Here is a 14,751-nt window from a genome sequence, read left to right as displayed (position 1 = left end):
TGGATGTAATAGGTCACCATTTTTTGTATCTAGCGAGTTCATGGGGTTTTCAAATTGTGCAGACATCAAGATAATGCCTTTTTTTGTTCTTGAGGTACGAAACATTTCTATTTATGGATGATTGAGTCACTGAATGGGAAAATAGGCACTATGCAATATGTGGCATAGCTAGGAGCAAATGCTGTCACACAAATGCCGAGGCTGGTCTGGATTCACTGAGGCTGGTCTGAATTCACTCAGGCAGGTCTGAGGCTGGTCTGAATTCACTCAGGCAGGTCTGAAGCTGGTCTGGATTCACTCAGGCAGGTCTGAAGCTGGTCTTGATTCACTCGGGCAGGTCTGAGGCTGGTCTGGATTCACTCAGGCAGGTCTGAAACTGGTCTGGATTCACTCAGGCAGGTCTGAGGCTGGTCTGGATTCACTCAGGCAGGTCTGGATTCACTCAGGCAGGTCTGAGGCTGGTCTGGATTCACTCAGGCTGGTCTGAGTTCACTCAGGCTGATCTGAGGCTGGTCTGGATTCACTCAGGCTGGTCTGAGTTCACTCAGGCTGATCTGAGGCTGGTCTGGATTCACTCAGGCAGGTCTGGATTCACTCAGGCAGGTCTGAGGCGCCACTGGCTGCTTATGGTACCAGACCCATTTTGACGCAGCTATTTGAATTATGTTACCTTAAGCTGAATGTATATTCATGGCTTAGTCTTAACATGGTCTGGTGTAACATTAAGTCACAACCTATGGTTAGTGGATTAGAAGGCTTGTTGAACCTCATCATCGACTAGTGTTTTCCAAGACATTTCGAACCTAAGTTCAGTATATTAGGTGCTCAACACCAAGCACTACAAGACTTCATACACTTGGATGTCTACCGTATCTGAGATCCCATTTTTAATCATTTGATGGTTATATTTTCAAAACAATAGATCATGGGAGATAATTCAATTTGATAAATTTTGAGGTAAATATCAGATTAAGCTCCCTTTTCATATAAATTATAAAAAAGACACTTTACATAGTGCAATAGTAAAAGCGGCTATTGTATATAATTTTAATCAATGTAATGTCTCCCGTTTAGATAAGTCGCAGATTGCGGATGATAACTGTGCAAATAAAGTTCGTAATAGTTTTTTTCCGAGGCTGTACACTGGCGGAATGATACGGAACTATTATTGTCATAATCACCTTGGATTCAAAATGGCGTCTCTTGTCTGACAAGGAAGCAGCCCTGTGTCTGATAAGTTTTCGGAATTTTCGTTTTATGTGCGTTGAATGAAGATGCAAATCTCGTTTATCATGGAATTATTATGGACAATAACTAGTTAAGGTATGTTTTACCTTTATTACACGCATTCCTAGTATGGATTAACCGTTTGAATAAAATCGATATAAAAACAAACGCGAAATCATGTGCCAAATATATATCTGATACTGATAGAGGATCTGGTTGATGTCTGAATCATATAAAAGCTAATCTAAATTTAAATTGATGTTCCCCTTTTGAAATGTATATTAAAATAACTATTTTCGGTCTTTTTGTTATAATATTTTGTATAATAAATTAATGACTCATGCAGTCAGTTAGTCTCATTTATAAGACGCACACAGAATATAGAGATACTTTTTATATGGGCTAAATTCTTTGGAACGTCTCATCATTGAAGGACCTTTTTTGTGGTGGAAACCAGAAAGTTTAAATTTTCATCAATTTGCGTAAAATTGCAAAATAACATTACCAACTCATTCAGTTTTAATTCAGAAGTTCATTTTTACATCAAATATCGTCGATTCAAGTTAGAAAGGCATAAATTCTTCAGTTAAACGTCTGCTTAAATCGCAAAACAATTACTGACCTGTAGCCATGTCATGAAACTGATTTAAATATGAACCAATCAGAAGAAGGCATTACGGTGTAACGTGTACGCGTAATTTTATTTAACATGAGCTTTTAACACCGACTTTTACGTAACTAGATCTAGTATGCTAAACTTTGTCAATTTAATAAGCATATGTTCAAAACAGATATGGTGCAGTTTCTATTCACTGTTCTAAGTTTCAGGAAGTGTTTATGCATGTCTTTTTCGCACCTCTGTCTGTGTTGTTTTATGTACTTACATTCTACGTTACAAAGGATGGTATACTGTACGATCTGTATCAATATTATTTATGTACAGTATAAAAATAAAAGATGTAATTTATTTCAGAACTTTTTAATTGTCAATTTGTCAATTTAGAAAAAAAACAATGCTAAATTAATCCAGAAAAGTATAACATCGGTTTACTATGTAACGCGCTGCACCACAACAGACGAACGCAAACTGTATTTTACGCTGTTTATTCTTCCACTTTAAGCCAGATGCTTTACATCGAGGTCGTATTATCGATTTATATCTACACAGCGAGGGAATCGAGAGATATTGAAAAATTGAATAGTGGTTGGATTTAAATTGCTCAGGCGTGCAAAATTCAAAGTGTCAATAAATAATTTTTACGGAACATTATCGAGAAATGAATTATCTACACAGGTATGTAAATATTATTGCAATCCGTTGTTATTAAGTATCTTATATTGGGGCTTGAATGTTGCGCACAAAATCCTTGCGCAACAATATAGACAAAGAACAAAAAATTCCCACCACATAATCGGTCTTTCACCCTTTGTACGCTCCAAATATTACCCATATAAAAAGTAGCTTAATATTTAAGAGCGTCAAAAATTTGGACTAGCAGTCAGTGTGTTTGTAGTTCTTCTTGAATGCTCTGAGCTTTTATGACTACAAGTACATATGTACAGCTCAGTGTTCTTCCTTATAAAACTAAATTCTGTGTCAACAAATTCAGTCTCATGTTTGTCTATAAAATCGAATTAAATCAACCTAATACATTGTAACAAACACAATACATATTCTGTAATGTCATGTTGACATCAATTTGTGTGTTTTTTGTTGATAAATGCTCAAAATTAAGAGTTCAAGTACCTCTGGAAAAACCTAAGTTGTTAATTGACAATTCAATCTATCTTATGGAGCTTCTGGAGATAGTCCGTGTATTTTCATGAGCATATTTTCAAATTCCAAATACTCTGCGTTTTCCTTTGCAAAAACTTGCACATTTTCGAGCACCCTTGACATGTTTGAAACTTGGAATAATATTATTTTTCTGTGACCTCACAGCATCAAGTAAGTTGTTTTAAATGGAGCATTAGGGATACATTTATGATCTTTGTGTGTTAAGTGTTGCTCATGTTACGAATTAAAGTGTTGACTCTTTGAATAATACTTTGGCTACAGTATCTAAAATTTAGCTACAAAAAAATACATTTGGCTAAAATGTTGGCTACAGAAATTTTTGGGCCAGGGGGAGTCCTGTGACTGGAATCTGGGCGGCAGAGTTATATGAAAATCTTGTTTTACCAGCGATCGGGAGGGTCAAAAGCTGGGAGTTGGATTTTTGCAACTAAGTGTTTTTATGCAAAAAAGCGGTTTCACTAACTAACAAGTTACACGACTTACTGAAATAACAAGGTGCCAGAATGTGTTTGTTGGTTATTTTAACCATGATAATAAAAATCAGTAGTAAACAATATGTAAACATAGTCTGCATTAACCTAATGCACCCACACTTAAGATTCATTGGGTTATGACTTATCTTAATATCTCTTGAAATCCTTTAAGTGTTTACATTGCTTTGATAAAATGTAATAACATGAAGTAAAGCAAATGACTGCAACACTTGACAAATTATGCTAAATAACAACAACATCAATTTACATGTAGCACTTTGATCATGTACATAATCAAAATCTGACAAAATAAATCGTAAGTTAATTGTGAGTCATAGTGGTTGTTTGTACTTCAGATGAGGGATGTAGAGGCATTAAACATGGAGCCTAGTCGTAAGAATGGCTGGACTCCCCCGCCTCATGTCCTTCAGGTGGTAGCCTGGCTTGTACTGGTCGTGTTTGCTGTGCTACATTTCACTTCACTAGCACCCGCCCTCCACGCCTCCTGGCAGCCCGCGGCATACGCAGTGCCGGCAGTGGCCTTGGTAGTGCACCTGATTGTCCACCTGGCGTCAGTTACCATTGACCCTTGCGACAACAAGGTGCTCGAGAAGAAGTATCCAAAGGTCAAGTTTGACAGATCGGAGCATAAACACGTTATTGAGGACTGTCATTGCTACATTTGTCAAGTAGATGTGTAAGTTTGTTACTTTCTGCCATCCTTACTGTCTGTCTTGCTTGGTCAGTCATTAGTCTTTTTTTTGTTGAAATGACTTCTCCCCTCCTAAATTTCTGGGCAGTTTTAAACAAATCTTCAATGGTATGATCTTTGGTTATTGGTGATTTTAGTGAGTAACGGTAAATACAGTAGTTATTTGGTATTAGCATCAAATTCTTGTTTCTAAGGAACATATCTCATGAAATAAATGCTAAATGGAAGCTTGAATATAAGTTCTTAAGAATAAAAACAGCACAATTAAGTCCTTTTATTTATAGGTTCGAAGTTTATCATGCAATGATTTTTCGCGGAAGAGGTTTCCCTGGCCCCTGCCCATTTTCCGGTCCCCCTCTGCCATGTTTTAGTCTGGCTAAATTCCTTTTTATGTCCCCCACAATAGTTGTGGGGGACATATTGTTTTTGCCCTGTCTGTTGGTCTGTTGGTCTGTCTGTTTGCGCCAACTATAACATTTTGCAATAACTTTTGCTATATTGAAGATAGCATCTTCATATTTGGCATGCATGTGTATCTCATGAAGCTGCACATTTTGAGTGGTGAAAGGTCAAGGTCAAGGTCATCCTTCAAGGTCAGAGGTCAAATATATGTGGCCAAAATCGCTCATTTTATGAATACTTTTGCAATATTGAAGATAGCAACTTGATATTTGGCATGCATGTGTATCTCATGGAGCTGCACATTTTGAGTGGTGAAAGGTCAAGGTCATCCTTCAAGGTCAGAGGTCAATTATATGTGGCCCAAATCGCTTATTTTATTAATACTTTTGCAATATTAAAGATAGCAACTTGATATTTGGCATGCACGTGTATCTCATGGAGCTGCACATTTTAAGTGGTGAAAGGTCAAGGTAAAGGTCATCCTTCACAAGGTCAAGGTCATCCTACAATGTCAAACATCATATAGGGGGACATTGTGTTTCACAAACACATCTTGTTATTTGTAGGTCTGAAATTATAGTAAAAAGCTTTTAAAATCTCTGAAACCGCAAGGGTCAGGGATTAGTATTTGGTGTTTAACTTGGTAGAGTGGCCCTCTCCTAAGTTTGTTCAAATCATGCTGCTAGGATGAAAACTCGCCGGGCCGCAGGATTCATATTGACTTAAAAAGAACAAAACCATTTTAAACACCACCACCAACTTTTAAATAGTAACATGTCTCTATAAAAAAGCAACTTAAGCCGGTTATTCTTTAAACCTTGTAAAGAATTTTAGGGAAATCAGGACCTAGACAATAATGCTTTAACAGAATTATACATAATGTTTCTTAACAGTTGGAAGTAGAATTCGATGGATTTTTCTTGTACTACAGACTTCGAAATTTATACACAGTGTAACTAATAGGCCATACCCCTGTGTATTTGGTCACAAATATTTTTGTAAAGAAATCTAGACTTTATGTCTTATATCTAGATAGTATAATCATGTATGATACTATAATCATGTACCGGTATATGTCTATAATCATAAATGCCAGGTTTATACCTTTAATTTTTGCTCATATTATATATATTTATATTTTAGAGAGGTAACATCAAAGCACTGTGGGGTCTGTAACAAATGTGTCAGCAATTTCGACCATCACTGTAAATGGTTGAACAACTGCATAGGCGGCAAAAATTACAGGTAACTCAAGAAGAAGTTGCAGTCTTATATTACCTCTGCAAAAGTACCATCAAATTTAAACTGGAATTAATATGTACGGTAGTAAATGTATACTGTGAAATTATTTATTTTCGCTAGCACGTAATTTTGTCATTTTTATAAAAATGACGTTTTCGTCAGCACTTAAATTCGCCAATTCCTGACTTTGAAAAAAAAATGCTTCAGTCAATATCCGATTTGTTTGTCCGAAATATATCGTGGTTGTGAAAAATCGTAGTGGGGAAAGAGTGAGGACACTTGAGAGTCACTTGCATGAGGTGGGGCCTGTTTGTCACATGTCAATATACTAGTCTTTTGTTATCAGGTGATCAGTAATTTACCCCCATTAGTGTATCATTATCATGATTAGCAGAATAGTGGGACCGAATAACCGTTAACGAGTGTTTGAAACCCAGGTTTGAAACAGTGAAGCCAGTTGCCAATTGTTCCTATTCAATTATTATCATGGCCAATCTAAAAACAATCTTACCTTTATCGGCGCAAATTAGAGAAGGTGCGAAGATTATTTGTTAAAATTAGTTTAAGCAAACAGTTTGGTCAGTTTTCAATAAAGTTTCAAGAGTTTTGCATTGTAAATATTTGATCACTTTTAGTACAATAATTTTCGGAAGTATAAAATTAACAGTGCATTATGGGACAGCTGTTTCATAGGGCAAAGTTCAGATTTGATTGTTACAACCAATGGACGAGTGAGTTTAAATTAGATTGAATGCAATAGGATACAAAGCAATGTTTTATTCGAAACACGTGCTTTCCAGGGATTTCCTGGAAATCGCGCAAAAATAAAAGTGAATTTTTGAAAACAATTTCTTTATGTTTGGATGGAACTAATCATCATGATTGCCAATTTCTCATTACCTGTTACGTTTTCAATTGCTACAAGTAACAATTATTTGAAACATGTATCGTAAAACTTGTAAAAGATGTCAATGATTAAAAAGATTGATAGCCTATAAAACGAATCACAAGCAATTTAACCTGTATTGAAGTTAAACGCAAACAACCAAACACAAATATAGAGAATACTAGGTTAGCGTTGAATACAGAGAAGTTAATGTTGCGAGGCTTAGAACGCCGGAAGCGCGAGCCTTGGCGAGCGCTTTCGGTGTTCGAGCCGAGCAACATAAACTTCTCTGTATTCAACGCTAATCCTAGTATTCTATTTATCCCATTTGATTTTTTCTATGTGACATTTAACATAAATAGATCTAAAAACCTTAACAATAATTTTAATTCAGTCATAAAAGCGCTTAAAATCTAACAAATGTAACCATGCGTAGTGATGTACATGTATTTGTTCTGGTACGCAAAATAGTCTTTAAAAAATTAACACACAAAATGTAAAACAAGTAAAAATATCACCATATGCCTTCATTCAATTTTACGCAGTATGCGAATTTTAACACATTACGACCGCGAAAAGAAGATTTTACTTTACTATAATTCATTTTATTTTCGAAAGAAAATGATCAAAATCCAATATGGCGGCGATTGCTCCTGACAAAATGCTGTCGATGTCAACATACATGTACACCATCGACGACCTAGTTCTGGCTACCATAACTTTAAATGTCGCTTTTTATGATTTTTGACTGGCGCGACTTTGTACAGGTCTGTCAATACTAAATAAACTGTACACTGAAGTTTCTTTAGCTATCGAAGACCTTGACAATTTTGACGAGTAAACAGACAATTGCAGCGACTGACACTTTATTTGACAAAATATACAGGGCAATACGTTTTCTGACTTCGGACGACGAATTTAAGGACGCGCAGAACGTGTTTTTTTATATAATGTTATGGGTATGCCGTGTGTGATCCGATGCATCAATGGCGCCCATGTTAAAATCATTTCCCCGAGAACAGGGAACGACAAAAGTACAAACAAAAATCAAAACACGTAAGAAGTTGAACTAGTAGACTATCTTACCTTTAATTATCATTTAAAATCCATCTAATAATCCATTTAACTCAATAATTGACGATTTTGCATCTAGGGTCTTTAATAATTATTTTAGCATAGTTAAATAAAGACCCTTATGCCATTCTATCACTTTATTCAAATGAGTTTATGAACGCGATAAACTTTCTTCTTCGTCACACGCTACGTCATGTACTCTACATTACTGCTGTTCAAATGAACCGGAGCAGTTTATCTAATAATAGCCGTTGGTAAACTCGGTTGCATTTGCAGATTTCTGCATACAAACATAATTATGTTTAAACTTGCACAATGTTTTATTTATCTATGGTAAATGCCCTTATTGTACGAGAAAATAATTTAATATATAAATACACAAAGAATGGAAAACATTCCAGTACACAACAGATAAATGAGTAGAAAATACCCGTGTACAAAATGGGACGTTCCCAATTCCAGTGTGGTGCTATTTTAACCATCTTATACTTAACACAGCTCTATGCCTAACGTGAATTAAATAGGAAGGAAAACATAGCAGATTATTCATGAACTGTGCGATATGTGTATGGCTTGTTGTACATTCTTAATATTTAAGTTAAATGTCAAAAGTATATGCTTTGGTTATAAACAATGCACATTACACGAAATAAGGAAAATGTGATCAATTGACAATTCAGATATGACGACATACAGTACATGTAGAAAACATGTGAAATAAGTCGCGTTTATAATAAATTGTCAAAAATAATGGGGAAAATGACGCAATAAGTATGCCATTTTATGACGCCATCAATCAGCTGATTCATTATACGGATGGCGAAAAATGATGTCATATGACTAGATTTAAAGGTTGAAGGTCGTATAATTTTGAAGCTTAAGTTTTGTCAACTTTGTTTCTTATGAAAAATCATTCAGTGGTAAAGTAAATATAAATAAAAAAATAACAAAACAAAAATCGTGTAATTTTATATTTTATTTCAACATTTCTTTTGGTGAATATGTCATAAATATATATTTTTCTGCAAAATATGCACATTTTCTTCTAATGGGTGACCTTATAATTCGATCAATGAACCAAACAATATCCACCTAATTTTAGCGCATATCGCATGACGTCATTTAAAAAGTAGTCCGTGCACGCGACAGGTATATTCCACAGTGTTGAATACAAGCAAGTATATTCCACAACGTTTTATACCGTCAATGTCGCGGTGAAAATGGGATAAAAAAATGTTCTGTATTTATTTGTAATCATTGCGGAGAATGTATACGGTAAGTATATACATCACCATCTTTTAATCTTGTTTATTGTCTTTGATCCGGATCTAATCCGGTGCGTGGAGGCTGTATAATCTTCTGCAACAATACGGAAAAACACAATACACAGAATGGTTAATAAAGTTATTAACAATTAGTGCTTATCATTACAATTCTACCTAAAAAAAGTCAACGCAGTCGATACAGCTGTACTGATTTCGCGTTTTAGAGCAATGTCACTCGTCAGTTAAGTACACTGTGTAATCTACACCCTTTTGTGTCAAAACCGGATTTATCTTGATTAAGTAACAGACGGAGAATGTATGCGTGGATTACGTTGGATTTGAGTGCCTCATGCCTTTGGTAATTCAGTCTTAATTTGTTCAAATATGGGACAATTGTTCGTTAGGATCTTGAATTCGTCAATCGGTCGACTGACGAAATATACGAAAATTAATGCTTGGCGATATATAATAGTTTCACAGTATCTCAAATTGTCTACTAGCAATTCCATTTTATACATGTATGTGAAAGTGCATTGGTATGTGGTACGCATACCGTATTTCTTCTTACATGCTTATTGGTAGACAATGGAAGAAATCTGATACAATTACATAATAATATATATTGGGAGACTCCAAGATTGGAAATCTGACCATGATAATTGACCAGTCGCCAAATTATCGATCGCTCCGCCCACATAGTCACGTGGTCTAGTGATTAGAAAACTCCGACAAGCAGATCGCAATTATAGCGGATTACGTGAGGGAAATTCTATATTTGTAATGATGTATTATGCTCTTTTCTATAAAATAAATTATTAAAGCCGCACAATAAACTAAACTGCTTTGTAAAACGTTAATACAATCATAAAAACTTTAGAGAGAAATGGCGTAATCAAAATAAATGAGTTAACGGCAGACTGACTATCAGAAACGTTTCTTACACATATTATATAGGGAGGTGATGAAAAATCCGTTGTAAAAATTAGCATTTATTTCATATTGATTTTGAACTTGTAATCAACCGTCTGACAGTGAACCCGGTGGCTATTCATATATAATTTTGAAAATATTTTTATTAAATTCAAATGACATATCCATATAATGATGGGTTTTTTGTTTATTAAAAATGTTTAGATCTTTGTTTTATTGTGTTATTTTTAAAAAGACACCGATTTTTTTATTTAGATATAAATTAAATTTTGATTGTAACCATAATTTAATACAGGCCTGATTTCGTGGTTTCATTAACAGATAGTCAAATATGCATTTTATTACATTTATGTTTAATGCGAACCTGTTACATTTCACTATCAAAAAATGAAATGTTGGTATTACGGTGCTGTTCACGAACATTCGAATTGAATACATTTAGCATATTATGCATTTGCTTATTTATAACAAGATGGCCATTATATGTTAATTGCAATTTTCACATTTCTCCCCGTATCAATATATGTTGTATTAGAAATGTTGTTGTTGTAATATAAGCCGTACATTTTACACTTGAAGTCGCTTTAAGCTGGCTAAGCCGCGTTGAAATCACCTTTTTGTTGTTTTTACTTTAGTTAAAACAATATTTAAGTTAACAATTTATAATGATTTCCCTTGTTTATGATCCACAGAAAATAAATATATAATTGGAAATCATTTAAGTAATTAAATAGTTTTCTTTTCTTGTGTACAGTACCTAACAATGCCTTAATGTTCCTTCATTCTGAGATCCACGCAACATACTGTTATTTATTAATCATCGACAATTACGCTGAGATTAATAAGCACGTGTGGCAATTATTATGTTGCCCAAACTGCTTAATAATATTGTGCATCAAACGGTATAACACGTTTTATAGAACACACACCTGGTGTGGCTAAACTATTTATTGTGTTTGTTTTCTCATTACTCGTTCATATGTTCAAGAAATAAAGATAAAATAATAACCTTTTATAAAGTATGTATAGCACCTACAATTTTGAATAATGATCGAACAGTAATGATCATGCATTTGATATAAAATCTGTGTAAACTCTTAAAAATTACGTCCATTCCATATGTACAACACGCTTTGTTTGTCGGACAAAACGGCGACCAGATAAGGGTTGCTGAGGGGTGAGTGAAAAATCGATATCTGATTGGGTGATCGACAAAATGTGGGCGGAGTTGGCGACTGGTCAATTGTTTCATCTCTTAAAATGGCATTAGGCAGTTATCTTAGCAGCACACTATAAAGTTGTCCTGCCTAATGATAAGTGAAGCCCTATTCCTCTGCTCACAAGACTTACCCACTATAATGATGTTAAAATTCCCGTCTCAATGCATTTTTTGGAGAAAAGATTTTACTAAATTTGGCCAAAAAATTCACAAAGATAGGGGCATTTTTGTATATACGTTCCCATTTATTTTGATCAAATCATGTTTGCAAAATATCATACATTTAGCATATGTGGCAAAGTTTCATTAATGTTTTATAAAAAAGTAGAATATAAACATGTGACCATGCTTATCTACAAAACTGCAATTCAACTTTTTTATTTAAAATTTTTGCTTGAAGGGAAAAAGATGAAAACAAACTGTCTAAATGTAGGAGTGATTCAACCTGCATCTCTGGTATCCGTGTTTTTTTATCACGAATAGGGGAATGGTGGCGGGGCCCGTCCAAAGGGGAAAAGCGCGTCGTTTTTTTAGAAAAAGGGGAAAATAATAAAAAAATCACTCTTTTATATGTTATGATATTTATTATATGAATACACATGTTTGTATGAATGTAATATTCACAGCTGAATTTCTCAGTCCTTTTCTTAAATATATATCAATGATTTTTTCAACAGTAGTTTCAGACATTTCAGCCTTCATGCACAATCATAGTTTTCCTAGCCATATTGAGTCTAATCGGGATTTTTTAATCGATAAAATGGCAAATTTGAGCAATTTTTTCAATAGAATGGACCAAAGTGGAATGCTTTTATCAACAAATATTGACACAATATAGATACATCAGGCCTTTTCCTGACCATTTTGGGAAAAAAAGGCAATTTATATGAAAAGTCCAGTTTTGGGAAAAAATAATTTAATATAACTCTTTATAATAATTCAAAAACATATTAATTTGTTATATACTTTGTTAGTTGCTAATGAAATAAATTTGATATTAATTAATCATTAGAGAGTTCTTTCTAAAAAAAAAAAAAAAAAATTTTTTTTTTTTTTTTTTACTTCTGGAGGGGATTTTTTCTACAAAATAGGGGAAAAATATATACTTTTTTTTGAGGGGAATGGGGCCGAATATCGGCCCCGAAATTGCCATAAAAAACACTGGGTATAAATTTATTAATTTTCAATATCATATTGTAAATGCAAAAATAATATAGTGATGTAAGATTTGGTTTTCTTTTGCTTTATTTCCTCAAGCCCCTTACCATTTATGGAAGGTGTAAGAGTCAGACTTTTCACCCCACACATTTGTTAAGGCACAGCGGAAAAAATCCATCAGTTGACAATGTGATTCCAATTTTAAGTTCAAAGATCTTAAAAACAAGAATGTTTTTATCTCCTCTTCTTGTAATTAGTATTATTGATTCACATATGAAGTGGTTTTGAAATGATTTAAGCATGCTATGGTACATGATTATTTGCGAGTTGAAAAACCTCTGTTTGCTTTGTCATTGACCTATCCTATTTGTAAACACAATAGTGTGATAATAAGATTGTAACATAATCTACTACATGTATCAAAGTTCATACTTGTTTCAGAGTTCAATACATTTTTATTATCCCCACGCTTTTTGAAAAGCGTGGGGATATTGTGGTTATCTCCGCCCTCTGTCTGTCTGTCTGTCCGTCCGTCCTGGCCACTATCTCCTCCTACACTATAAGCACTAGAACCTTGAAACTTACACACATGGTAGCTATGAGCATATGTGCGACCCTGCACTATTTGGAATTTTGATCTGACCCCTTGGTCAAGGGTCAAAAGTTATGGGGGTTGGGGTGGGGCCGGGTCAGAGGTTTTCACTCATTTTTTTATGTCATTTTTCATTAACTTCTTCATTTATACACCGATTTACTTCGAATTGATACTGAACATCTCAATTGACAATACGGTAAATCTCAACTATGCATGGGCCCATTACCAACCCTGGGGCGCCCCGCCAAATAGACCACACCCACCCAAAAATGCCTTTTTACTATAATTTCTTCATTTCTACACTGATTCACTTCAAATTGATACTTAACTTCTCTTATGACAATACGGTCAATCTCAACTATGCATGGCCCCATTACCAACCCTGGGGCCCCCGCCCACATAGACCACACCCACCCAAAATTGCCTTTTACTATAATTTCTTCATTTCTATACCGATTCACTTCTAATTGATACTGAACTTCTCTTATGACAATAGGGTCCATCTCAACTATGCATGGCCCCATTACCAACCCTGGGGCGCCCCGCCCACATAGGCCACACCCACATAAAATTGCCATTTACTATAACTTCTTCATTTCTACACTGATTTACTTCTTATTGATACTGAACTTCTCTTATGACAATACAGTCAATCTCAACTATGCATGGCCCCATTACCAACCCTGGGGTGCCCGGCCCACATAGGCCACACCCATCAAAAATTGCCTTTTACTATGATTTCTTCATTTCTACACCAATTCACTTCTAATTGATACTGAACTTCTCTTATGACAATACGGTCAATCTCAACTATGCATGGCCCCATTACCAACCCTGGGGCGCCCCTGGGTCAAACATGCAGCGTGGGGATACGCGTCGGCCTCTGCCGCGCCATTTCTAGTTTTGAATGTTCAACACAGGAATGATTATTATTCATAATATGAGAAAAGCTTTTGTAAACTTTCATTATAACTATATGTGCAGATTTTCTTTATATCTTACAAGTTTTCAGCTGTTTTTGTATGGAAATAACAATTTGTGAATATATTTTAGGCATTGAGCCGCATTGTGAAAACTGGATTTGAGGCATGTGCGTTAAAAGTCATCCCAAATTAGCCTGGGCAATTCACACAGACTAATCTGGGACAACATTTTCTGCCTTAACTGGATTTTCATTTATTTTATTCCATTATAATAATTATAAATATACCCAATAGTGATGTACAGAATGTCGAACAGTGCTTGCTAGTCCAAGTATTTGCTAATAATGGCTGTGTGGTACTGGGTTGCATTTTCGCACTAAAGAATTCCAGTAGTAAGCTCTAATGAAATTAATGTCAGCAATTTTGTTAATTGACCTACAATTGAAAGTTTGTTCTGGCATTCTTCAAAAACTACCCATACTTTCGAATTTTGGCAAATGAAAGCCATTATGGTTTATATTCATACACATGACATTAATTATCAACAATAGAAACACAAAAAAAGAACAAAAACACCAACAAATTGCATTTTATGATATTATTGTTAGATTGTGACTGCCCTAAACTGATGTAATTACTACAACCAGAACATGTAGCCTACACATTCAATAAAATGTGTCTTTGTAACATGCAGTAGACAATTTCCTGTTTTCAAAGTTCAAGCCGGTTGAGTAAGTGCAGTTTACTTTACTTAGGTGAAAAGAACCTATTGTCTATTCCACACATTATTACGTTCCTAATAATATTTTGTACAAGTATTCCTCCTTTGTTCTCAAGGACTGATAAT

The 14,751-nt window shown here is 34.8% G+C and overlaps 1 protein-coding gene across 1 annotated transcript in view; it reads left to right on the top strand.

Moving 5' to 3' along the window:
* The first annotated feature begins 1,007 nt into the window (after positions 1–1,007).
* LOC127844801 (palmitoyltransferase ZDHHC1-like) overlaps positions 1,008–14,751 on the top strand; it is a 31,982-nt gene continuing 18,238 nt past the window's right edge. The window contains exons 1-3 of the mRNA XM_052375300.1: positions 1,008–1,323; positions 3,855–4,195; positions 5,756–5,857. Coding sequence (XP_052231260.1) covers positions 3,855–4,195; positions 5,756–5,857 — 443 coding nt within the window. The 5' untranslated portion in view covers positions 1,008–1,323. The remainder of the gene's footprint in view (positions 1,324–3,854; positions 4,196–5,755; positions 5,858–14,751) is intronic.

Source organism: Dreissena polymorpha, chromosome 9, assembly GCF_020536995.1.
Source record: "Dreissena polymorpha isolate Duluth1 chromosome 9, UMN_Dpol_1.0, whole genome shotgun sequence".
Taxonomy (NCBI): Eukaryota; Metazoa; Mollusca; class Bivalvia; order Myida; family Dreissenidae; genus Dreissena; species Dreissena polymorpha.
The sequence above is the reverse complement of the archived record's forward strand: the minus strand, read 5'-3'. Positions and strand labels throughout refer to the sequence as shown.